Consider the following 27,397-nt stretch of genomic DNA (forward strand, 5'->3'; position numbering starts at 1 on the left):
ACAAAGTTTTACACTGTTTAAGACTAAAAGAGGTTTAGTGAGAATTAGCTAAGAGTGATTGGGTTATGTAAGCTCAAAGGTCCAATGAAGAGGAGACAAACACACACACACACACACACACACACGCACCAAATGGAACTTAATTTGTGGAGCTAGACTCCAGACCAGTCAGAAACCTTTAGTGGTAAAGAATTCTGTGTGTTTCAAACAATATTTCAGCATAGAATAGTACATTTCCTTTATACACTGTCATTATAATTGTAATAAATCTCACTTCATCTTCCCCATTTTCACACATTACGGTACACTGAGTAGATAATCCCCTGAAACGTCTCCTTGCTTTTACCAGGCAGGCAGGGTTTTTGTTTGCTGGACGAGAAGCTAAGAATTAATCCTCATTACACAATGGAGCAAAAGCGGTTTGGTGCGTTTAATTGCTGCTTACTGTACGTGTGAGCTTTTGTCATATGAGGGCCCCGCACATGGTTTGAAATACACTGCTTAAATGTAACACTCAATGTGTTCAAGGTGTTTTGTAACTTCTGACTGAGTTTAACCAGAAGATGAACTGAAGATGAAGAAAATAAAGTAAAAAATTATACAGGAAATGTCTTTAGATTTAGTCTTTCTCATTTGTGAACACAACAAACATGACGAGACATTTATGCATGTTTATTGAGATTGGGATGTCTGCATGAGTAAGTGTTGTATTTGTATTGTGATACAATTCTGAACTTCTTAAATCTTGCCCCTGACAAATAACCCCAAATATCCCCCATACTATAATCAGATAACTAAAACTAATAAAACCAAACTAAAACTAAACACAAACACAAAAATTAAAAACAAAATAAATTATAAACTAATGAAAAATACAAAACCCCCACAAGCCAAACTGTGGCTACGTGGTGCTTAAATGAAGTCTAATAAACCTTCAACCTGTAGAACAAACACGAAAGATTTGTTCCTCACAAACAGAAAGCGGTGGCAGTTCTGAATACATACAACAGTAATTAATTCAACAATAAAGGAAGCAGGTCACTGTTGTGTGACCTATTGTGTGTTAGGTTTTTCGTCTTGTATTTTGTGTGTGAGTAATTTTTTACCAAAAGAGTATTACATACATACACTGCAATAATACTGTTATAACACTAATGGGGAATGTTACATTTATCTTCTGTTCTATAAATAAAATGTATTCTTAGATGAATTTAAATAAATGAACAAATTATGCTGAAAACATACAGGCCTGAATATCTACTGTGCCTGCCTTGTTGACCCTCTTCTCTCGAGGGTTGACCCTGATAACTAAAACAAAACAAAAAAACTATTGAATTATATTTAGAGTTAGAATACTCATGGGAGGGGAAACTGTGACATTTATTGTAAAAGAAGCTTGTAGGGATGTTGTCCTCCATCAGGCTCCTGCAGCTGCTCGCACTGACTCAGTAAATCCTCTAGAGGGCAGTGTGAGACTGCAGCCCCATGTCAGTGGTTCCTTTCCTGGCCTATTTGTTTCACTGATTAGGCTTGGTGATGTGTTAAGGATTCCTGTTTAGAATGACATGATTTAAAGGTGTATATTATAAAAATATCAGTTATTAATTAAAACGAATTACTATTAACACATACCCACTAAAAAACTTAATTGCATGTTCTATGACCAACATGGTGATTTTTATCTTCTGTTGTATCCTGTAATGCTTCCTCTTCATCTATTTAAATATTCTGTAATATATATATGTATTATAGTATTATTTAGTATTGTTTAATCTTATCTCCTGAAGAATTCAATTTGACATTTTATCTAGCATCCCTACTATTCTAATAATATTTTATTATGTCCCACATTATTTCCCTCTAAGCCCGGTCATATTCCCATGTGAAGACAGTTTAGCAGCAAAAAGCTTCTACATGCACACTCACACGCTTGTGCGAAATTTACTCATCAGTGATTGGTCGAAACTCAGCCAGAGAGGGTGGGGCAAAGCCGTGGTTAATTAGCATACCTATCAAGGGTCATAAAAGGACCTGCAGCCTCACCTGAAGATTCACAGCAGCAGCATCAAACCCACAGAGGAGGAAGGGGGACCGCGGGTGTAGTGCATGGCACGACAGTCAAACATCGTGGAAGTAAAACTCAGATTAAAAAAAAAAAAAAAGTTCACTCACCTCACGGAGACTCACACAGGTCCGGTCACCGTCCACGGTCTGTGCGTAAAAGCGCACAGCCAAGAGAGAACTTTACGCGCTCCCAGGAGTCTGCTTCTTTCCTCCTCCTTCCTCCAGTCCGCTGGTGGTTCGAGACCTTCCCGTAACGGCCGGTTTGTGACTTTCACACCCGGTTCTGCTGAGTTGTGGCCGGTCCGACCCTGAGCCCCGGGTAACCCATGAGGCTAGAGGCCGCAGCCAGGATGGATCTGTTCAGGAAGCTGTGGAAGGCGAGGAAGCTGATCGTTGTGGTGTTCATCCCGCTGTCCCTGCTTCCCTTACCGCTCATCCACCCCACCAGCGTGAGTATAAGCGAAAATAAAATATGATTTTTTTATTATAAGCATAGAAACACAAAGAGAACTTCTGCCAGAAAGTCAGGATTTTCAAAATAAGAGTATGATTTTAGGGAAGAATTTAAGTGAGATTACAAATAAAATATGACAAGGTAAACCTGTTAAAGTACTTGTTACTGTAAGGGAAATATATGGCTATTATACTGGAAATTAAGAACATATGTGTGACATATCCAGTTAATTATTGAGTATCACAGATACACTTCTTCCAAAAGATATAGGAGATAAAATTGTCTTTTTTGTTATTTTTAAGGTTCAAGGAAGGCTTACAAACCATACACAGACTATACGTTCCTGCAGTGATCTGGCAGAGATACCACAAAAACTACAGCATAAATTAAAGTACCATACATGCTGCTTATGTCTTTTATTCAAAATGAGTTATTTAGTTAGTCATTATTAAATATACCAACAAACCATATAAATACCTCGAAAACATGAGATAAACACAACATCCAGTTGATCTGTGGATGTTCCTCCTGGTTGCTGCTAACGGCTGTAGTGTCCTGATGGGGTTTTGGTGTGTGTGTGTATGTGTGTGTGTCTGAGAGTGAGAAAGACAGACAGAGAGAGAGAGAGAGAGAGAGAGAGAGAGAGAGAGAGAGAGAGAGAACAGAAAGAATCAATCAAAAGGCACACTGTCCTCTGTTTTGATGAATGCTTGTCCCCGAGCTGTGCTGATCATCAGCTGAGCTGTGTGTGGAGAGGAGATGTCGCGACATGTTGATGAGATGGAGATCAGTGAGAGAGAGAGGGAGAGTGGGGGTGGAAGGAGAGAAGAGTGAACAACTTGATATCGTTTAGGCTCATGTTCAGTTGAATTGTTTGCTGTGAGAGCCATTGGAAAAGGAGGTGAAATCTGTCTTATTCTGCCAAGCTCATGTTTTTTTTGTGGGGAATTTCTGAGACTGAAGTGAAACTGCATTGGAAACAATAGGATTATCCCAATCTGCATAAATCCAATCTTTACAAGAATTCACCTGTTTGGATAAAATGTTTCCAAGACACAGATGTAGCTTCCTTGATGACTGAATTACATATAAAGATAAAGATTTTGTTGAGGGGTGATAATTTGTAGAAATGTCAGATGAGGATTGAGCATGGCGAAATCATGTTGTTGTGTCAAACTTTCAGATTCAGAAGGGTTGTACGTAGGATTTTGGATTTAAGACAGGATCACGTTTAGTGAGGCTCAGACCTGTGCGTGTCATATCCTGGAAAATGCTCGACTGGGATCACAGGAGGTTTTTTTTCCTAATCCAAACAAAGATGTTCACTGGGAATAATCTCTCCAAAATTAAGTTTTATTATCAGCTATATAGGTATATATTGTTTGTTTCTTTTGTTTTATACTCTCCTACATGTTAATAATGTTCTTGTACATATGATATTTCTGGCTACCTGGGTTAGAAAACACAGATAAAACTTGAGAAAGGGTTAAAATTATTGTTTGGAAATATAGCAATAAGTGCTCTTAAATGAGCTTTTCAAAGATTGCACCCAGCACTAAGCAACACTGATGCTTCACGCTGTGATTCAGTTTAATCATGACTAATAAAAAGCACAAACAAGGGCTAGGTCCAAATTTGTGTCAGCCACAAAAAGATCCTTTTAGTTCATATAATATGATTTTGTCCTGCGATCAAACTACACTGAACTCTGTGAATGCTCGCTACTTTAAAACAAAATAAAAGCATGCAGATATTCAGCAAACTTTATTTCCTATGCTTTAAAAACTGGACTTTATCTCACCGCATGGTGGCTTATCAACGCTGCACACAACAGGCAAGACATGGTTGAAGATTAAACACATGTGACAGGTGTGTTTGTTTAGCTGCTAATTAATAATACCACAGTCACATGCTCATAAACACACCATTAATATTAACTTTCAGTCAGGTTTTTTCCCAACCTAGAAAAGGTAGTTGCCAACAACAACCACCATCTCAAACAGTAATGGTACAGGTGGTGACAGGTGTGTGCTTATGTGTTAGAAATGAGCTCTTCTGTGTCACAGTTATTTGTGTTTCTTGTAACATCATTAATATTCAAAGGAACTCTTGCATGCTCACAAGTTGTCCATCAGCCAATCACGTTGTCGCCCAGGAGCCTTGCTGTTATGTCAGGACCGGTGGATTTTTGGCACGGGAAGGTGGCGCAGGATGAGGCCAAGAAAGAACAAAAGAACAAAATCTCCACTACAAAGAAAAACAATCCAGGCAATTAAGTTATATAATCAACCCACCACCACGATGGACTTTGGCCCCCACGTGGCTTCCTTACGACATCAGGGACCCCAAACTGTGTCAAGAATGTGGCAGGGGTTTGGAAGAAGAGTGTGTGTGTGTGTGTGTGTGTGTGTGTGTGTGTGTGTGTGTGTGTGTGTGGAGTGGTACTGTGTGCAGCTGCAGCAGGACAGAACATCTGCTGGATGCAGTCAGGCCAGGTCAGAGAGGGAGGGAGGGCGACTAGACAGAAATTCAAAGACAATGGCAGATGCACAGTGCTCATCACAAACACTGGGCCTAGATAGGGGCGTTCACGTTTTTCAGACATTTCGGGGCCACTGTAGTTTCTCCTTTGTGCTACGAAGCGGAGGGTGAAGCAAGGGAGTTGCTATCTGCATTTACACTGCTAGATGCCACTAAATCCTACACACTGGACTATTAATAGCTGATAGAACAGACGTGAGCCCAGCTGGGCATATACATGGATATGACTAATTGTTCCCTCGGATGCTACATTCATATAACCAAATAATATCAAAACTAATGACATTTTCATTATCACATCTCTATCTGCTCATTAGCAAATGTTAGCAATTTAGCTAAACATGCTAAATTGTGTGTATGTCCATCTGATATTTCAGACTGAAGATCAGTTAAGAAAAATGTCCCCAATTTGGAAAAAGCTGATTTGGGGTCAGTAGTTAAAGTTTGGGTATACAAACATGTTCATGTGTGTGCATGTTGTCTGTCACTTTAAAAGTTCATTTAGCCCGCCGCTGATTGGTGAATACAGTGAATACAGGTTTCAGCTGTGGCCTTATCTGCCTATCAGGAGTTCTTAAGTCACTGTCTTTTTCCTAAATACCAACCAACCCCTACACTGTCCAGAGATAAAAGGGAGTTGATGAGACAATCAATGGGCTTTTGTTACATGTTGAGATAGAAATTGGTGTGTTAACTTCAGGGAACTATCAGGGTCTGAGGAAAACATTCCTTTCATCTGAATGAGTTGTTCAGGTCATGGTGATATACTAGACCCTCATGTAGACAGACAAATCCCTGAAATCGCATCTGGCCCTATCAGAGAGGAAAATGGTCATCATTTCATACTAACTGCCAGCCAGAGGAATATAGACATTGATGATAATGTGAAATAACTAACACTTGATTCTACCTATCTCTATCTTATTATTGATGGCTAATAATAATAGATATAATAATAATGGCACGGCTGTGCAGATATGGCAGTCATCTGGCTAACAAGTTGACATTGATCAACACCAAATCAGCTAAATAGTTCACTGAATACTACTACTACTAAGTTCAAAACCTCAAATTCTTCTGGTTAGTCAAACTTGTATTTTACTTATCTGAATGTCCACTGGATGCAACAGGGCTCCATTGGCATTTCATTTGTCCACTGGACGTCTTCAGTCAGTCTGTTCATCAGCGGCTGCATTTTCCACTCATATTTAGCTGTTTTTTGAAAGCATTTTAAAAACATGTTTCTAGTTTTTATGACTGTACGCTGGGTGGTGTCTAATCTTCATCTGGGGTCTGTATCTTCTGAATAGTATCATAGCAGAAGGAAAACCTATTAGCTATCAGTATTAATGTAAGAGTACTAATGCAGCTATTGTATCAGAATCGTGCATTTATGTCAAAATAATGTGCACCCTCTTGCCAATCAGAATTCTCTGTGGCCATGACACAACGTAGGTGTTCCTCATTCCTCAGTATGCGGGATCATGTGGTGTCTGCAGTTAAACATAATGCTTATAAAAAATAGAATTTGCAGCCAAAATGCCCGACTGTTGAATAATGGAGAACTTGATCACTTGTACTTGAAAGCTGATTATGTATTCTTCATCCCGCAGCGTTGTGTATAGTCATTGTTTTGGTTTCTACAAAAAAAATAATATTTCTGTTCAGATTTTGTCAGTGTGAGATGGAAAGTCATCGGAAGGATGTGATTGTTCCAGAAAGCTCCGTTAGGGCTCAAACTTCTTGGCAGTGTTGATGTAGTGCAGCCTGCTGAGACACACACACACACACACACACACACACACACACACACACACACACACACACACACACACACACACACACACACACATAATCACGCACAAACGTTGTCTGTTTCACCTCAGGCACTCCCGCATCACATTCTTTTACAGCAAAAAATGAAGTGAACTTTCATGCCTGTCACAGCAACTGTTCCCGGTCTCTCTTTCACAATTTCCCTAAAATGTCAGTAAATCTGAAAGTAGTCAAATTAAATTACAGTATATCAGCACACTGTGTGACTTATTTTCTAAATTAAAAAAATTTAAGAACAATTACTGGCTATTTCACTGTAAAACCCAATGAGTTAGTTCAACTCAAACTGTTTGAGGAAACCTAGTGCCTTAAAACATTTAAGTTTATTAATGCAAACAGTTTAAGTATGAAAGTATTGAATTCCATTCAGAAAATTGAACTAGTAAGTAAATTACAGTCAAATAATAAAGTAAGACTAACTATATATAACTATAACTTAACTGCATCTTCTTTATAAAAATGTTAACACTCAGTTTTATTCCACTAAAGCAAATTATTACATTGGCTGTCAAAACAGCTGACGTATGATAAAAACAACTTGTTTATTTATTATCAAAATGCTAACCAATTACCATTTTACTAATTTAATAGTTACTACTTTAATTAAGTTTTAACTATAGACTATTTTCTGTGACTAACATCAAATCGTTGCACTTTGGGGGATCATTAAGAATTACTCAACTGAACTGAAATTAAAACAAAAATGAAAATATCATTTATTATAGCACAGTGGCATTTATATTTGTGTAATGATGTAAAGTTACCTTAAAAAAATAAGTCAATGGAGCAAACTGGAATTATATCACCAATACTTAAAATACTAAAATACTGCACACATTTAAGTTCACTAAAGCAACTGAGTTATTACTTAAACAGTTTATTTTTGAGTTAGGTTTATCCATTGGGTTGAGTGATTCCACACTTTTTGGAGGATTAATACTTCTTCTTTTCTTGTTAGATTGTTTATTTCTTGCATGGAAACCCATCTCAAAATCAGTTCTTCAGAGCAAATAAGGCTTTCTTCCATTAGAATACCGGCACATATTGACGTCTGCACCTTGACACGTCTCAGCATAAAGTCTGGTTATCACAGAGGTTGCATCAGCCACTCAGTGATTCCTGCGTCTCTGCTTACCCAGCACTTTAACTTGCAAAACTAGAGCAAAGAAAAAAGAAGCACAGATGAATGTTTGAGGATCTGATTGAAGCTGCAGTTCTTGTGTGGCAACTATCTTCTGATAGGGAGGGACCAATAGTCAATGATCAGTGACTGAACTGCTGAATAAGACCATCTCTCTCCCCCCACCCTGTGTTTATTTAGTTGTTTATGTTTGTCTCTTTTTATCTGTCCATTTGTTCTTCGTCCCCTTATGCCACCACTCTTTTCCTGTTTTCATTCTTCTCAGTGTGAATGACAGATCAACAGTCAGACACTTAATCCCGCTATCAGGCTCCTTGCTTACCTCGTGTTTCCTGAATGTTGAGACAGATATCATGATTAAAACAACTGTTGACTAAAGCAGTTTGTGTACATTAACATTTTGTCTTTTGTTTAAATGTCTCTTTTACAGCATTCTCTCTCTTTACAAAGTTTACATGTGTTCGGAAAGGATTTAAATTGTTGTAACATTTTCCTTGGCAAGGTCTTCTTTGATTATGAACCCAAACACCTTGTTCTGTTCTCAGCCTAATCCAACAGCTGTGGCTAATGCCTGGAAATGCCTCTTTCCTCTTGCCAAGTTAAATCCACTGTAAAGCATCCAAAAGGAACAGAGGTTGTGGCTTTAGAGTGACAACCTGGGCCATGAGAGCCAGACCAATGCCAAAACACAGCTGATAAAAACAATCTTCACGTGTCTTCTGTTTTATTTATTAGTCTATCCAGTATTGTACATTATTGTGCAGTCAGTGGTCAAGTAGATTGACACTTGATTCTACTCCTGGCTACACAACCTGAAGTCAGCTTATCTGGGGACTGACCATTGTTTGGAAGGCCCATTCTTCCTAAAACCCAAATAGTCAGAAAAATATCCCATTAAACCGAAAGCCCATTGATCCGACAGGCTGTTACTCCCAAAACGTTTTTTCCAAAAATACACACTCTCCCTGGAGCTTTTTACCCTTAATATGTTCTATCCATCTTGGAAAGGACGAAGTCAGGTGATCTTTATCATCATGTCATACAATAATAAATATGTCGTTACCGTTGTGAAAACAATTGCTGTTTGGTTCGATTTACACATCAAAACTACTTAAGTTTTAGAGTTTAGGTTAAAATAAGTCCGTTAGTTATGTCAGTTAAGTTACATGCGTAAATGAGTGAAACCAGAGTGAGTATTTTTCGGAACTAGGCCTGTGGTTCTATCGACTCGAATGAATGAGTGTTTGACAAATGGGCTTTCGGTCCTATGGGAAATTTTTCTTACTATTGGGTTTCAGAATAATGGTCTGTCGGAACAATGGCATGGCACCACATATTTTCACCATAATCACCATTAACTAAAATTCCCTGCTCACAGAAAGTGATAAATGAAACTCCAACTTCCAGTCTTTTTCTTGTGTCTCTTTGGTTTCTTTACTGTCTGCTCAAACACTGCATAGTTTAATACTGTCCGATCTCTGGGTATTGAAAATGTTTTGGACAGCTACTGTTGTCTCTGACTGACTATTGCATTCAAGCCATGATTGTCTCCTCATTAACCACAGAGAGATCTAGCATATTCACGTAATGTATATGTCACTAGATTTGTTGCATAAGTCCTAAGTTTCCTTACATACAGGGACTAATGAACACCAAATGTTGTCTGATCTAATATATATATATGACAATGAGATGAATTGCCATGAAATTCTGTACAGACATTACATATTAGCCAGCAAACATAAACTAAGATTGTAAACATTATACCTGTTTAACATCAGCATGTCAGCACTGGCATTGTGAGCCTGTTAGCACGAGAGCCTACAGTTACAGTTTTTACACAGCATCTACATAAAGACTGTGTGCTTCTATACTGTTTGGATACAGATACATGGTGATGGCATTTGGAGCTACTAATGTATTTCCTATTGACAAATAACTAATTGTTATGAAAGCAACGTTAGGCTTCATTTATTAATGGTGCTTTAGAGCAGAAAGTTGTATTTTATTGTATGTACCTTTTTAGTTATCAAATAAAGTATATGAAAATGTTATAACTTACAACTAGATTTAATTTAAACAGACAGCAGAGATGCAGAAAGCTTAAAGGGGACATATGTGACACACTTTTCATGTTAGAGTAAGTCTATGATTTAAATGCCTGTGAAGTCCAAACAGGTCTGGGCATGCTTTGTCCTGGAGCCCTGCAGCTAATTCTCCCTCCTCTGGGGTTATTAATTTGAGATTAACTGACCTGTTGTTGACAAGATGTTGGACTGAATTTTCCTCTTACGTAAAAGTAGCCTACTACAAAGCTCACACAGCATGTGGCAGAAGCGGGACCTGCGTATGTTTAATACTCATGGGGGGGGGGCAAGTCAACAAATAAAACACTGTATCCAAATATTACATTAATAATCACGGTTAAAAACGTGCACAGTGACAGTATTTCCAACAGTACTGCGTGTGTCCATGACAGAGCAGACACATTCCGTGTTTGACTTAAAGTATGTGATCATGGGAACAATATTTTTCAGCAGCTTGTCAACTGCAAAGACACATCCTTGAATTTGGGGTTTAATGTAAAAGGTAGGTTAATAAAATTCTTTTCTTAAGATCTTAACAAATGTCACAAGGTTCCTCTTTAGTTTTTAAGGTTGGAGAGCCTGTCACTAAGCTCGCTGGTATTGCGACAGAGCAGTATGAGAGGCCGGTATGTCGATATTATATAACCTTAACCAGATTAATGCAACATCAGTGTGTGTGTTTGTGTGTTTTTGTGTGTGAGAGAAAGCGGGGAGAGAGTGTGTGCGGCCCAGCTGGATTTTGAGTAGTAACCACACTCCTCGCTGTCCCGCAAACACTAATCTGACAAAAGCTTATAATAATATAAATATAATAATGATAGTAATATAGTAATATTTGAAAGTGTGTGAGAGAGCATGTGTGGATATGTGCAACTTTCGGTGCATGTACATGTGAGATTGTACAGATGCTGTTATGACTGTATGTATCAATGTCTATTATATATATGGCTTATTTGTGACTCATACATGTATATATCATACATATTGAGTCAGTACCTGAGCACGTTTCTGATATCCAACTGTTTTCCTGCCCAATAAATATGCTACAACCATGAGATGGTTAACTCAGTTTAGCCTAGAAGCAGGGGTTAACAGCTAGCTCTGTCCAAAGTTAACAAAATATGCTCATAAATCCCCCCAAAACAACAAGTTTGCTGTCATTTTTACACTTTATTTTGTATTAATTATTACATGAGCTCTAACGTGTAAATTAGTGAGCTTTGCAGCTACTGGTAGGCTTATTTTTTTTAACCTTTGGACAGAACCGGGCTAGCTGTTTCCTCCTGCTTCTAGATATTATGATGAGCTAAGCTAAGCTGGCCGTAGCTTCATAGCAGCTTCAGCTGTCACTGTGGATTGAAGGCAATAACACAGTATGAACCTGTGTCTTATGTGGTCAGTGACAAAGTGTTTTCCTTCTCACAGGAGGCATGCTGTGCGTACGTGCTGATGGTGACCGCAGTCTACTGGGTGTCTGAGGCGGTTCCCCTGGGTGCTGCTGCTCTGGTACCCGCCTTCCTCTATCCGCTGTTTGGGGTACTTAAGTCCAGCGAGGTGGGTCTCCATCATTAGTCGTCTGACAGTTTTAGTTCTGCAAAAACTTGTTAGAGTGCTAACTGTAACTAAACAGTCAGGTAGACAAAGTGTGACATAGTCTATACATTTTGTTTATTCTTTATCTTATGATTTCTGGCCCCAGATAAGGGTCATATTTTGGTTCTGCTGTTTCTTCCATCTCCACAAATGTAGAGCTGCTTTCATTGTTCTGGGGTTTTGGCTACCTTGAAGGACAGAAATGCTACAAAACAGTTCTGATATTTTTATTCAGGAGACACAGAGCAACGTTAGCACACATTAGCACGAGCTGCGTTTTTTTCCCCCCAGCCTCACAATAAGTCTAATTTCACTGTTTTAATTGCTTTGTTTCGGTTTCCACCAGCTTTATCTGGCTCATTAGCTAGCTAGGTGTTTGACTTCCTTTCCACTCTAATGTTAGTCCCAAACCTTCTCTGTAAGCTAACAGTGGAGCTTTTTTGCTTTAAAAAATGGCCGCCTGCTGCTGCTGGAAACAGTGAGCTAAAAGAGGCTAAAAAGCTACATAAGGCCCCAGAGCTGGATAGCTATCTCTGGGCTTTGTCACTGCCAGTTGTCATACATCTACACCAGTCTTCAACAGCCAGGTGAACATTTAGTTGCCCCCCTCCACCTCCTCTGCATTTGCTTCCAATAGACAAATTATGTTGGCTGATAACATTATCTCTTCACCGCATTTACATAGCAGTTTTATGAAATCAGTGGAATCAGAAATTGCCCTGTAAACAGCAAGTTCTGATCGCTTCAACCTAAATAAGGACTTGATTGGAGTACGCACACTGGAGCAGAGACATGGAGACAATTTAAGCTGCAATATTATAATAACAGTGGTTTAGTTATTTAATTTAAGTAATTATTGTATAATTGGTGTGTTTATATATCCAATAACAAACTCCTTCTATCTGTTTACATGGTGTACTAACAGAACTGTTTGTATAATGTTTACTTGTTACAGAACTCATTTGATAACTTATCTCAGTTTTTCTGCAAGGGTTGTAAAATTTAAATTTTTTTTGTTTGGGAAGAGTAAATATTGGAAGGTGAAACAAGGGCTCTGTTGCAGTGTGTCAACCTTTGTCACTCTAAAGGGGGAAAAGTGAGAAAAACACTTATTATAAAGCATAAAGGGCTTAACAGCAATGTAGGGAACAAGCAGGACTACCGTGAATGCTGGGATATCTGGTTGTGACGGCATGTTACTGTGCTGGCAGTAAGAGTCAGCTGATCAGATTGCTGTATATGCGAATGTACAGTAAGTCCAGATCAAGAAGAAAATGGGTGAAAGGCCTTTTTGTGCTCTGAACTGCAAGAAGTCTGATCAACTTACATCGCTCTTTGCTTTCGAGTCTATGGGAAATTTTTCTGCATATGTTTCCATGAGGATTTTATGATGCGGTGTAACGTGTCAGTCAGAGTACGACAGAGGCTTTGTCACTTAGCTGTAAAGGTTTTATCAGCCATAACTATATGGAGCATGTAGAAAACCCCATTAACCTGGTACTCATCGTCATTATCTCACTAATGTTTCAGTGTTCTTTCATCTCTGAGTACATTGCATTCAAACGTACCTCAAACGCTTTAACAACCATCATCAGCCCTCAAATTTAAGTGGTTTGACTGACGATGACAGCCGGCGGCGTCACTAATTTTTATACTACTTTTATACACAAGTTTCCTCTCAAATGAGCTCAACGCCCCCCCCCCATTCCTCACCTTTCTTATCAGCATTACATAAAAAGGGAGCTGTACGCCTCATGTGACCCAATCGCATTGACAAACGGTGACAAAGCTGCCTGTTAACGGGGCTGTAAGCCTCTTGTGATGGGGTTTCGGTAAATATGCCAGCAGAGCTTTATGCAACATTTTCTATTATCGTACCTCCAGTCTCCCCTGAAACCCCCTCTCTCCTAGTGAGTATTGGCTCAATGCCTGCATAGCACATTGCTATTAAAGTACATACAACTAAAGATCTTCTGTCACTCATTGTTTTGACAAGTTTTCCACTTGTCATTTTCTAAATAATTGAGTGTCCAACGTTTTTCTTAAGACCAAAGACATAATATTGAAATAAATTTTAAATGAAACTGAAACGATGACTAACTGATTGCTGGCTGTAAATCCAAATCAAAACAGATTAACAAGGATTCTAAATGTATCACTGACATTGGTGAGCCAAGGAAGTTATAGAAGACAGATAACCAGTATATTGTACAGTATATGTAGCATTTATTATAAGTCTGTTAAACCTGGAACTTGTGCCTCACTTCTACATATTACATTAGGCATCAGTGAGCATTTCAATGTTTCAATCCATTTCTTGACTAATTATTTTATCCAGTTTGTAGCTCCATCAAAATGATCAAGCAACAGTTAGTACTTGAAAATTATCCTACTTCTCTAATTTCAAAAACATTCATGTAAGAAAAATTCTGTAATGCATTTCATGTTATAGTTGCAATTAAATAAATAAAAGTCTGGCTGGAGGAAGTGCCATGGGTATTAGGTGAGAGGTGAGGAGACGCTGGGGCGGGCTTATACAACACTGTGAGGCCGTGAACCCTGCAGGTGGGAAGTAGAGCAGATTAAAAAGAACAAATGGCAAACTGTAAGTGTTGATCCAAATAAAGGAGGGGGAAGTAGGGAAGTGGGTGAAGGAGGGAAAAGAAAAAGGACCCTGTCACTCCTTCCTGTCCCCTCACATCTCATGCTGTTTATTTTTCTTCTTGTAATTATATGAACTTTTATTTTATTATCTTGAAATGTGCCTCTTTCTGTGTATATGTGTGTGTTTAGGTGGCAGCAGAGTATTGTAAGGACACCACTTTGCTGCTAATGGGAGTCATCTGCCTGGCAGCCTCCATAGAGAAGTGGAACCTGCACAAACGCATCGCTCTGCGCATGGTGATGATCGCAGGGGCCAAGCCCGGCATGTGAGCAGAACACGCACACACACTTAACACACAGTCAGTAAAAAGGACCTGCTCATACACACTAAATCCAAAACTGAGAGTGAGGTCTGACCAAAATTTCCTTACTCACGCACACACCAATGTGCCTGTCTCTCTTGTCCAGGTTGGTGCTGGGCTTTATGTGCTGCACAGTGTTTCTGTCCATGTGGCTCAGCAACACGTCCACCACAGCCATGGTGATGCCCATAGCCGAGGCCGTCCTGCAGCAGCTGATCTGCACCGGCCTAGCCGACAGCCACAACGACTCCGAAACCGCAGAGGCCCCCGAGGATGACGGCGGTACGTCTTGCTCTGTCGCATACAGGGGGAGGTCACTGAGCTATAAAAGCTTCTGTGGATCCAACTGTAGCAGAACAATCTCTCTTGTTAACGATGCAAACTTTGGAAACGCCACCAACAGTTCTCCAGTCACACGTTTATGATGAATGTTGCTTTCTGCAGCTGTTTCAGATAAAGAAGAGAATCTGGACAAAAACCAGCTAGAGCTTCTCTATCGCAACGACAGGTACGTCTGTTGTTATTATGAATTATTTTGGTTGCGATAATCGTGTAGTGAAAATCTGATGTTTATATATATACTTAAGTATGTGTATTAATAACCCCAATTCTTCTCCCTCTGCAGTGACTGCAATAAACAGGAGCTCTCTACACTAAGTGAGGTGAGACCTGCAAAACCTTTTTTTTGCCAAGTAGACAGAAGTCAAATAAATAGCAGAAGTGCAACAGAAAAATCTATAAACTGTAAGTGAGGTGTTATTCTCTTGTTCTCAGGTCCAGACTGAGGAGGTCAATGGTTTGGGTCTAAGGGCAATGTCTAACCAGTACCTCAGACACACCAATGGACACCTGCCTCAGGTTAGAAACACACTCAAACAGATTATTAGAGGTTAAAGAGGTGGTCGTGTGACAGGAAGGTTGCTGGAAACAAAAACGAAGAACACTCCCTGTTCCCTCACCAGTTCCAGACAAATAATGTCAGTAACATTTTCCATTCATTTACAATATTCTCCTCACTCTCTCTTAGGTTGCTATCGAAATCCCAAACGTGAAGCGGGTGAGGGCCAGGAGAGACTCCCAGTATCCCACCAAGAGGGATCACATGATCTGTAAATGCCTGTCACTCAGCATCACCTACGCTGCCACGATCGGCGGCCTCATCACCATCACCGGGACGTCAACCAACCTCATCTTTGCAGAGCAGTTTAACACGTAGGTACACATGCTTGCACACACACTTAACTGTAATGAGTTGAAAATCTTCCATCCATCCGCTGACAGTACAAATAGATATCAAAGCAGCTTTCAAAACTGGTGTCAGGCAGATATTTTAGTTTGGTATTAGTCTGTAGACACCATCTCAACTTTCAAGCACATTTACAGTTTGATTGATTTCTTGGCTGCTGGGCCGGTTGGACTGAAACAGTTCATGTTAACTCAGTATCTGGGGGGCACGCGTGTTCTGAGATCAAACTAATCAGCCTCTGCAGTCCTGACAGAGCCGATTTCCTCCAGCTGCAGCGCTAAGCCCGGCAGAATGGCCTCCTTCATGATGCAGCTTGTTGTACAAAGGTCAGGTTTTGATTGTGTATGTGTGTGTGTGTGTGTGTGTGTGTGTGTGTGTGGGTGTGGTGTGGGGGGGTTAGCGTGCGCAGTAGTAGTCCTAAAGAGATGTTACCAGGACCAGCAACCAATCCAAGCGGTAAATCTCCCCAAATTATGCCTTCAAGTTGGAATTTTTAAGTAAAATCTTGGTAAAATGTTGTCAAATAAAGTCAACTTGCATGTATATGAGGTTGGTGTGTGTGTGTGTGTGTGTGTGTGTGTGTGTGTGTGTGTGTTTGTGTGTGTGTGTTCAGGTCAGTCAGTCCAAGTCCTTGTCTGCAACAAGTCTGTGCTAGTAAGACAAAGCCAAGCAATCAACTTGACCCCCCCAACACACACAAGCTTTGACAGGCACGCTTGACCCTTTGCCCCTATGACTGAGGTTAAAGATAAATATTAAGCCTCTTGATAAGCTCAATTACACGGACACAGACTGTAAAAGCAGTCGGCAGACAGATAATTCTGATTCAAGTCTTTTATCCTGCGTTTTTAGTCTGCAGTTGATGCTTTGTGCTCCGGTTTATATGTTGTTATGTAACTGAGCTATTTTAAATCGTGTAAGCACAACCTGGATTTAGTGTTTTGAAGAGCTAGAAAGTTTTATGAATTGTTGTGATTAGTAGTGTGTGTGTCTCTTTGTATGAATGTGCAATGGGTTTGTTGTGATTTGGAAGTTTTGCACTGAATGATGGAAAAGGTGAGCGGAGGAGACCAAACCAGAGCTAAAATGAGAGTTAACAGGCTTACAGTCATCAGGAGGAAAAGTGACTTCAACTTCATGCTAATGTTGCTGCATGTTAGCAGACAGACAACTGTTTATTAGCACATTTATAATAACAACTTTATAAGGTGATAGTATAGTATAGATTCAGTGTTGTTGCGCTGCCCCCAGGTGGCCAAAAAATTGTTAATTTTGGTTTAAAGAAGGTAGACAGGAATAATTACATTCTAATGTCCTTATGTTATGCATTTAGTAAATTTTACACATTTTTCCTTTTTTGTTTTTGTCTTTTTAAAGACTTCTTTAAGCCATAGTTAATCTTTGTTGATACATATTTACAGTGCATACCATGATTTTGGAATATATTTTGTAAAATGTCATAGCCTCTTCCTTATATCAGTTGTTGTTGCTTATAGGCCATGCTTTACCCAACTTTGTTCTTCAAATCAGTGCTACATCACTGGTCATGTAGTATTGCTTTCCTGTACTTTCACAGCAATTGATGGTGAAGGATCACTGAGGATTATTTAAAGGATGGCAGAGTCATTTCTGCAGCACGCACACGATCATCATCTCTCAATGTCACCTTTTCCCTACTTGGTGTCCATACAGCTCACAGCTCAGTGAAGCACGTCTGAGCAAACGCACCTTACCACCTGTACAGTTACCTGCTCTGTTAGAGCTTAGCGTGCACTGAAGATGAATGACCACTAGTACACGGCACAGACAGCTGTTTGGTACTGAGCCCTACGATAGTTTTCTTTTCTTTATACAACAGTAACAAACAATCTTGAGTGTCATCTGTGTAAACATCTCTTACGGTGCCTCACACTGACAGTGACTTTGATGGTGTGTCTTCAAGTCAGTAACCCTTGTGGCCCCTGCTGACTATAAAGTGGAGCTTTCGAGGAAATACAAGAACCATAGGTGGTGGCAGTAGCATTAAATCACACACACACACACACACACACACACACACACACACACACACACACACACACACACACACACACACACACACACACACACAATAATTTAGTGTATACCACTATTACTACTTCTGCTTCTGCACCTCTTCTGCTTCATTCCTCAAAGGAGTAGAGGGAAATACATTAATTGTCATTAGGGATGTGTTTAAAATCAAAGCTACTGTATAGCAATTGGTATGCAAACCATTTTAGTAAGAACCCTTTTATGAAGGGTTTATAAGTTGTTACTAATGCTGGTTATAAAACATTTACTAATTTGTTATAAGCCATATGTCATTGGCAGTCAAGACATGAACAAAAAGTCATGAGATTCTCACTTTTTAATAAGCCATTACCTATACTAAGTCTACTAAGTTTTTTAAATTATAATATATAATATATAACTATAATGTTATTAATATACTACATTCTGTCCACCCACTATGGCACAGATACGCAGATGGGAATGACAAAAGCTGTCAGTCAAAGCAAACACATGAGGGTCAAGGTAGGCAGCTGATGGGGTTAAAATGGTTATATCTTACTCTGATAAGGTCCCATTTTTGTTGGTGTTGTCAGTGGTCCCAAGGTTCAGAGGTTGTGTAGTATTTAAACATCAATATATCACATTAACAGTCAATGCGACTGTAAACAAATGATGGTGGCTGGTGGCTCCGTGCTGCGCATATCCCATCAGCCCTCTTCCTACTGGCTGCAAAAGCCATTTCTAGCCAACATTGTATAAAATAAGTGTTAAATGTTAATAGCCTACACACACAAACACACACACATGCCGACATCCTAATCAAACTCTCTGTCTCTCTCTTTGTTTGTCTTTCCAGTCGCTATCCAGATGCAAAGGTGATTAACTTCGGCACGTGGTTCATCTTCAGCTTCCCCATCGCCATCATCATGCTGATCCTCACCTGGCTCTGGCTGCACTTCCTCTTCCTTGGCTGCAAGTGAGTGTGTGTGTGTTTGGGTGTGTATTTTTATTTTTGTATCCCGGTGTACTGTGTGATTATGGTGGTGTGTGTATCCTACACGTCCACTTCTTACTTGCTGGGCAGGAGTAATGCATCTTATCATTATAGACTCAGGATAATCCCTCAGTCTGCACACCTTTGAGCCACGGTGCCTCTTGAGTGTGTCAGGTCACCGTGTGGTTGATGTTTGTTGTTGTTGCGTGTCTGCTCAGCTTTAGGGAAACGTGCTCGTTGAGCAAGAAGCGCAAGACCAGGAGAGAGATGCTGTCAGAGAAGAGGATCCATGAGGAGTACGCAAAACTGGGACCCATCAGGTGTGTACATGCATATCCTAAATGATGATCCCTGGAAAATTTGAAGTTGTATGGGAATTTGGTCATTTCCTGTCCAAATACTGCAAAAACATCCAGCTCTATGTAAGATTAAAATACATATAGAAAACTAATGAAAGCCTGAATTTGTTTGGAAATGCATGCAATTATTCACCTGAGTGGAGGATTGTGAGACTTTTAAAGTCCAAATAAACATCAATACTGTTGGCAGTAACCTGTGTGTGTGTTTGTGTGTGTGTGTTTGTGTATCTTACTCACACACCCAGAAATGACATCGTGGCACAATCATGTTATCGCTCATGTAACTGTTGCTCACTTGCTTTTGTGGTTTTGCGTGCGTGTTCCAGCTACCCGGAGGTGGTGACCGGTGTTTTCTTCATCCTGATGACTCTGCTGTGGTTCACCAGAGAGCCTGGTTTTGTCCCCGGCTGGACATCTCTTTTTGAGAAGTGAGTACCCATAATTTGCGACACACCACTGCAAGTGTTAACGATCAGACAGGTGTAAGTGGCTTTAGGTGGGTAGTGCGGTTTGACAGTGAGAAATACATAAACACACACTGTCACACAGACGGAGAGCACATAGACAGTGCAAGCATGCACTGTGAGAAAACTTTATGTTGAACTTAAAGCTTTTCTCTCTTCTTCTTCTTCTTCTTCTGCATGTTTTATATCTGTGTTTTATGTTATGTGGGTGTTTTCCCTCTCAGGAAAGGCTACAGGACCGATGCAACAGTGTCTGTCCTTCTGGGCTTCCTGCTCTTCCTCATCCCTGCCAGGCGACCCTTCTCATCCTCCTCCTCCTCCAGCTATAGCAACACAGGTCGGGATACTCATCCAACTGGCACTTTTTGATATAACTGTACTATGTTTGGTTTATCTCCTCAGGGCACCAGACGGGTGGGGTTTAACATATCGGACAATGTAAGGGGTATCAGTGAAGCTGTTCAGCACTGCAAATCAACCTCAGTTACCATTTATATATTTACTGTGATGGTGCAGACATCACATTGTGGTTGTTATGGTCTACTCAGTTCATCTGTCAAGTTTAACTCAAACAATAGAAACACAACACAACACTTAATATTCTTCTAATCCCAAAATCGGTGACAAAGTAAGTCTCACGCCTGCCCTGCTGTTACCAGCCAGTGAAGGTTGATTTATTGCCCGTCTGCAGGTTCACTAGGTCAGAAAAACCTCTGTTTAAACAGGAAAAGCTCAACTTCAGACACAGTCGTTTTCCACGGTTGAGCAAGAGTTTGAAAAACACTGGAAAACTCTGACATTTATTGTATTTCACTGTGCCGCTCAACACATGTTTTAGTGTGGTCACTCGACAGTCCACTAACCTCTTAACACCGTAACCTGTAAGAGAGGCAGATCTAGTTCAGGCGTGTAAACAGCTGCGAGCCATTTGTCTTTTTACAATGTTTGATGTTTAAGACATAGACAAAACACACAAACTGGACAAAAACTATGTTCAACATTTTACTCTTTTGCTAAAGGTTATCTAACAGGACATGAATTCATTCACATGAATTCACTGCTTCAGAAAATGTAGTATTTATTTATTTTTTGGGTCCTCAATTTTAAACTGGAACTGTGTTATTTGGTAGTAATTATAGAGAAAATAGTTTTCAACTTAATTAAATAATTAAATAATTATTTGATATAAATCGCTAGAATACCGCAGCCTAGATTGTCTTCACAACAGGTCTGCTGAAATGCGAAAAAAAAGCATACCAATTAACATATTTGTTTCCAATAATAAAGTTTCCAATAATAAATTAATATTACTTTTAGTTTTTCTTTTAAAGAAATTTCTATTTTCCTTATGATTAGGACCAAATTCTGTCTAAATCATTTGGACGTAAAGCATAAACTATCTATCGTATACTGTATATATGCTAAAATACAATGAAGTTACAAATAAGTTCTCTTTCCGCAGAAACTAATCTCTAAATATCACTCATTACCAAAAAACTAAACAGTACAAAGCTGTGTTTTTAAAATCCACAATATTTTTGTACAGAAATACTAAAAATATTGATAATAAAATGATTCTTAGGTGTGACGATTATTAAATAAAAACAACGCATTACCCCATCCAGCTGTACTGATAAATATTCTCTGTGGTTTTAAACCATCAGAGGACGATGACCCACTGGCTCCCATGATCACCTGGAAGGACTTCCAGAGACTGATGCCATGGGAGATCGTCATCCTGGTGGGAGGAGGCTATGCACTGGCTGCTGGTTGCAAGGTACTATACATGTGTTTGTTTGCTGTTGTATTGCATTACTGTACCATCCTAGGAGTAGGTTGAGGGTTAGGAGCCATTTTTATCTTCAAGATTAGCCTCAGGTTTTCTCATGGAGTTTTAAATGTTCAAATGATGTGATTTACATGCATCTAATGAGATTGAATCTGGTAATGACAAGAGATGGCCACCAGGAGCTCTAGCCTCTTACTGTCTGTCTGCACAACCTTGATTTAAATGACTTGAGGTCAGGTTCAGGTAGACATGATTGCAACTGGAGTGTGAGAGGCTGACTCTTTGAGGTTGCTTACATGTCTGTATGAATATCTGTGTGTGTGTGTGTGTGTGTGTGTGTGTGTGTGTGTGTGTGTGTGTGTGCAGGTGTCAGGCCTGTCAGTGTGGATTGGCAGACAGCTGGAGCCCATGAGTGGTCTTCCTCCCTGGGCCGTCACCCTGCTGGCCTGTCTGCTGGTGTCGGCGGTCACCGAGTTCGCCTCCAACCCGGCAACTCTCACCGTCTTCCTGCCCATCCTTTCAGCGCTGGTACGACACACACTCTCACACTTAGAGTCGGGAGACACAAACAAGGGGGAAAAAAGCACATACAATTCAGACTTGTGTGTTTAGATGAATAAAGTAGGTCCTTTATGTGAATAATGCATTCAGTGAGGCTGTGCTCAGAAAATAATAGGTAGTCCAAAATTTCTAACTTACACAATGAAGAGGGAATTTCTGCATAGCGAGCACACTAGCAAAACAAAAGAATGAAATACTTCATCTAAAGGATGCTGAGAGATCAATATCACTACCAGCACTGTTAGCGTAGCTTAGCTTAGCATAAAGACTGAAAATAGGTAGGTGGTGCAGTCCAAAAGTACAGTCAGTAAATCAGACAACAAGCACTTCAGAAGCTCATTAATTGACACATTGTACCTCGTTGCCTGGCAACCTCACGGTGATGACAAGACTCCAGAGTTGCTTTCCAGTTTTTATGCTAAGCTAAGCTAAGCTAAGCAACTGCTGGTTCCAGCTTCACACTGAACAGACAGATATGAGAGTAACTTCTCATGTAACTCTCAGCAAGAATGCGAATAAGTGCATTTTGTAAAATGTCGAACTAGTCCTTTAAAAGCCACACATTACCTCTAATCTTCCTCTCTATGATCTGCTTTTGCTGTGTTGTGTGTGGCCATTTTGAATTAATAGCGTCACTTAGACTTTTTACTGTGGGAAGCTAACGTGTTAGCAGGGAACACTAATATCCAACGCTCTTGTGTTAGTGTAATTGCACCTTGGTATGTAAATATGAAAGCCTATGAAAGCAGCTTTCAACATGACCTTTGACCTCTCCTCTTCCTAATGCTCTCCATTTCTTCATCTACCTTCTGTCATTTCTCCCTCCTCCTCTCACCTGGTTCATCTTTTTCTTTCCCTTTCTCTCTCTTTACCCCTGTTGTTCTTCTTCAACCTCTTCCTCCTTCCAGTCAGAGACTCTGCTCATCAACCCCCTCCACACTTTGATCCCGGCCACCATGTGCGTGTCATTCGGGGTTATGCTTCCAGTGGGGAACCCCCCCAACGCCATAGTCTTCAGTTACGGCCACGTGAAGATCAGCGACATGGTACGACACACACACACACACACACACACACACACACACACACACACAGAGTCACATGTTCTTTCTGCACCTGCAGCATCAAAAGGCTCAAGAGTACAATGTGTCAAAGTTGTTGTTCAGAGGGATGAGGATTTTTCTTTTTATTAACTCTTGGCGAACCGAAACACCAAATAATCATATTTATTTTCATATAAACTAATTTTACAACTCATATTTTTCAACATATTACCATTTATTTTTCCTTTCCCTCCTCCTCATATCCAGGTCAAAGCCGGCTTTGGGGTCAACCTGATCGGCGTGGCGGTAGTGATGCTGGCCATCACCACGTGGGGGGTTCCCCTCTTCAACCTGACTGAGTTCCCAACCTGGGCAGTGGCCAGGAACGTCAGCGGGAGCTTATAACCACCGCCGGGTTGCGGCTGGTAGGAAGGAAAGAGATGGGGCGGTGTTTCTGTGAGGAAAGACGACATGGAAATGTGTCAAGAGGACGGTCTTGCTCAGAGTTAAGCCCTCTCTTAGACTGATTAAACTGGACCTGAAGGAGGAAGAAGGATGGAGGGAAGGAGGAGAAGAAGACAAGAGCGAAAAAAACATTACCTGTTGCTTAGCTACAATAATTCGAAGTGTATACTTTTTGGCCATAAGGGGGCGTTACGAGGAATTCAGAATGCCTTTGTCAAAGTGGCCAGTGTGTGGAGCTCTGACCTCCAGCAAGAACCTTTTTGTTTTACCTCCGTTAACGAAGTTTGACGGAGATTCTGTTTTGACCAAAATCACTGAAGATATTACTAAAAAGCTACAAACATATTTGGTGATCAAGAACTGATATTTTGATTTATAATAGAAACAATGATAAGTTAGGTTTTTAGAAGCTGCCTGGTAAGTGTCCTCAGAGCCACACACCATGCCTGTGGATTATTTTGCATTTAGATAGAAATAAGCTACTGTAGATAAGCCTCTCTTTACTGCATGCTTGCTGAACTTCTGCTGCACTTAAATGTATTGCTCTGCAGCCAGATCACATACGTTTATGATCACAAATTTAGTTTCGATGTATCACTTTGGCTACACTGTCCAGTGTAAAAGAAAGAGCCGACTGCTGTAGTAAAGCTGCAGTAGGTAATTTTTATAAAAATAACTTTTTGTAACATTTGCTGAAGCTTTCACTATATCCTGACAGTAGAACATGAGTTGTGCTCCTAATGGGATTTGTAAGAATCCACTGGGCCTGAACGAAAACAACCAATCAGAGCCAAGAAAGATATAAAGACGCTTTGCATTGGAGGCCAAGAAAGATAGTTGACTGTTGAGTCTAATTCCCAGGGTCCCAAAGCATCTCTATTATTTTTATAGGTTCCTACTGCAGCTTCAAAGCAAGATAAATGCATGAAAAGAGGCTTCTACTATGGCTGATAATGTACTGTATACATAAGAGTCTACATGATCTGTTTCTTAAGATATAAAAGCCTGTGTATATTTAGCAACACATTGAAAGCATATACACAGGCATAGCTGCTACCTGCATTGCTTTACAAATCTAGGAATGATGTCTCTACCAAAGTTTCTGAAGTTTATTTTGTGAGCGATCATACTGTGAACATTTTGCCGTTTTGTTTACTCAAAGCGCCTTGCAGTAACACAAGTGCCTTCACCATATTGCCTGTCATATTACACTTTAACATCACACGTCTCCTGTGGGAACCTCTAACCCCGACAGTGTTAATGCCTTGCTGTGATCTCAGCGCAGCGCAGGATGGAAAGCAGTAGTGTAATTTGCTTTTTACTCTGCTTTCTCGCAGCCATGTTCTCAATGTAAATTAAGTATATTAAGAATGTAAACTGTACTATATTTAATATTTTACTAGCTGATGTTGTCACTTTTGCCAATATGATTTTAAACCTTAAAAATTTGATCAGTGTAAAGTCAGCAGGTACACTCAAACAAATCTTTATTGAGCATCAATATCTACAGAAATGATCAAGATACATATATATTTGTATGAAACTTGTTACATCAGCATGTTAAGCAACAGGATGACCATGTTTGGTCTTTATTTCCTCCTGGCATGTGAACACAGAAGGATTTGGGAGGCTGCAGAGTCACAGCCTTTAAGGAGGAGAGACAGTGAGGTAGCACAGGGTTGTATGGTTCAGTAGTTCGTTCAATCAACTTGTCAAATCACATTAACTGTTGTCTGGTGGTGAAAAGGTTTGCACGTAACATTCACTGTACTGTGCAAAAATATAAAAAGATATGCTTTATATTTTTACACAAATTTTAAATGTAATTTGTGGCTCTTTTTTTTATATCATTCCATTATAAGTTTAGGTTCTAGTGTAGGCAGAATCAAAAGCCTACACTGTTCTTTTGTAATTTATTCAGTTCTACTGAAGGTTTCTTACATCTTGATGGTGTTGCAGCAGTGACCTTTGACCCAGGGGCCACACTCCTTTGTAAATACATACAGATTTGTAATATAATGTGCCTTTGCCTTTTTTTCAAAATGAGATGTTATATTCCTAAATTATGTGTTATATCTTGATGTTTCATTCATATCTAACTCGGACAAAACCTAGAGTTAGAATGATACAACGTTACACATGCACAGCAATAAAACAACTAAAACCACTGATTGTATTGATTTATTTTATTTATCTACATACACCACCACAAGCCTGTCACACGTTTGAGATTTTTCCTAATGAGTCTCTGTCCTGAAATTAAAAGTTCACTATCAGCAATCAGTAAAGATTAGTTTTTATCTGTAAAATCACACTAACAGAAATAGAGAGGAGGTGAAACACATCACAAAAAAATCATCTTGGACAGTGTTAGGATGAGTGTTGATACAGACCCAGTGTGTGTGATATGTGTAAGGGCCGCACTGATCACAAAGTACTCTATTCACGAGTAATCCAACTGACTGAGAAAACTGGATTCATTCCTTTGCTATCAAACATCTCAGACCAGCTGGGTGGGTGAACATGATCTGACATAGTGTTTCTGAGGGGGGAAGCTCAGAGCGCTCTTGCTGCATATATGCATGTTCTTGATGCAGCTTTCATCTCTGTACAAATAAATAACAATAAAGGGGAAGTTCAGGTTCATAATAAAGTTGGGAAACTCTTCTCCAAGTCCTGCACATCTGGCCCTGGTCTGAATAAGGCTAAAAGTCAGTTAGTCGCAGATGTTGATAGTCTGCCGTCTCGTGGTTAAGACGGCTGCCGGGGGTCTTCAGCAGGTTTGAAGCTTTCTGCCTGCATCTTCTCTTTGTATTTCAGGAAGTCTCTCCTCTTGGCAAAATATTTCACCTGCAAGGGAAAAATGGAAAAGAGGATTTAAGCTTTCAGCTGACTGACGTGTGCTTGTGTCAGTGGTGATTATTCGCCTGTTTGAGTTTTACTTCTCCAGAATGCTTACATCACGATATATGGTAAATACAGACCTCACTCATCACAAAGGTAAAAAGAAAGTATAGTTTACCCACTGAGCAGGGCAAGTTGTCTCAAACTCGCTCTGGAACTTCTGGCAGGATGCAGCTTTGTCATCATTGTCATCCAGACATTTCCACAGCCGGTCTCTGGCGTCCCAGCAGGCCTTCCTCTCTGCAGAGTTTGGAGCCGCCATCACTGTTTGACCCTGGGAGGGACGTAAAAAAAGAACAGTAACAGGAATGAATGAAACAGCTGAAATACAGCATTATGAATAATTGGCTACCTTAAAACAAGCTGAGAAGTATCTTCCTGTAGTCCTTCCTTACAGTAATAATAATGCTGTGTGTTCACTGTGTGTCCTCATATACTGTCCCTCAGGTGCACACCACTTGTAATGTGACTGTATGCTTATGATGTCACTTTACAGCCTCAAATGACCTAATATCTTAATTTAACCTAAATAAGAGCAGTGCACCGTGTTCACTTTGACCAGACGACCAACAGTTCAAACCCCTCTCTCTCGTCCAATCCGAGGACGGTGAGCCGCAGTTACAAACTCCCCTCACTCACCGGATAAAACGCTAAGACCTCCGAAAGGATTTCTTCGTCCTATCCACCTCTGCTGTTTGCTTCTGTCACTCCATAAACAGCAGAAATATCAGAGTACAGCCGTGAAGAAAGGACAAGACTTTTTGTAACGCGTGAGCGAAGTGAAGGGCGCGCACAGCGGCGCTTCCTCGTCGCGTCGTGATGACGTCAAGGCGCGTTGGCCCTACCGCGCCAGGTG

General features: G+C 40.1%; 3 protein-coding genes across 5 annotated transcripts in view; 1 reads left to right on the plus strand and 2 right to left on the minus strand.

Moving 5' to 3' along the window:
- zgc:162331 (uncharacterized protein LOC793007 homolog) overlaps positions 1 to 2,261 on the minus strand; it is a 38,082-nt gene extending 35,821 nt beyond the window's left edge. For 2 of the 3 annotated variants that reach the window (XM_051392169.1, XM_051392168.1), the window contains exon 1: positions 2,173 to 2,261. The gene's annotated coding sequence lies outside the window, so the exon portion shown is untranslated. The remainder of the gene's footprint in view (positions 1 to 2,172) is intronic. The other variant, XM_051392170.1, reaches the window with a different exon arrangement.
- A 121-nt stretch (positions 2,262 to 2,382) lies between these two features.
- Positions 2,383 to 25,656, plus strand: slc13a4 (solute carrier family 13 member 4). Its single transcript, XM_051392164.1, has 16 exons — positions 2,383 to 2,513; positions 11,549 to 11,677; positions 14,510 to 14,646; positions 14,789 to 14,964; positions 15,127 to 15,190; positions 15,308 to 15,344; positions 15,457 to 15,540; positions 15,710 to 15,894; positions 18,819 to 18,938; positions 19,175 to 19,276; positions 19,642 to 19,743; positions 20,004 to 20,116; positions 21,444 to 21,556; positions 21,935 to 22,096; positions 23,038 to 23,175; positions 23,440 to 25,656. Exons 1-16 carry the CDS (start codon positions 2,391 to 2,393, stop codon positions 23,575 to 23,577), a joined length of 1,923 nt encoding a protein of 640 aa, XP_051248124.1. The 5' UTR covers positions 2,383 to 2,390; the 3' UTR covers positions 23,578 to 25,656.
- Positions 25,657 to 25,808: 152 nt separating this feature from the next.
- LOC127358787 (cytochrome c oxidase assembly factor 6 homolog) lies at positions 25,809 to 27,377 on the minus strand. Its single transcript, XM_051392172.1, has 3 exons — positions 27,181 to 27,377; positions 26,660 to 26,815; positions 25,809 to 26,487 (listed from the first exon to the last, which is right to left on the minus strand). The coding sequence occupies exons 2-3, from the start codon at positions 26,801 to 26,803 to the stop codon at positions 26,389 to 26,391; spliced, it is 243 nt and encodes an 80-aa protein (XP_051248132.1). The 5' UTR covers positions 26,804 to 26,815; positions 27,181 to 27,377; the 3' UTR covers positions 25,809 to 26,388.
- Positions 27,378 to 27,397: the final 20 nt, after the last annotated feature.

This window comes from Dicentrarchus labrax, unplaced genomic scaffold, assembly GCF_905237075.1.
Source record: "Dicentrarchus labrax unplaced genomic scaffold, dlabrax2021, whole genome shotgun sequence".
NCBI classification, from domain to species: Eukaryota; Metazoa; Chordata; class Actinopteri; family Moronidae; genus Dicentrarchus; species Dicentrarchus labrax.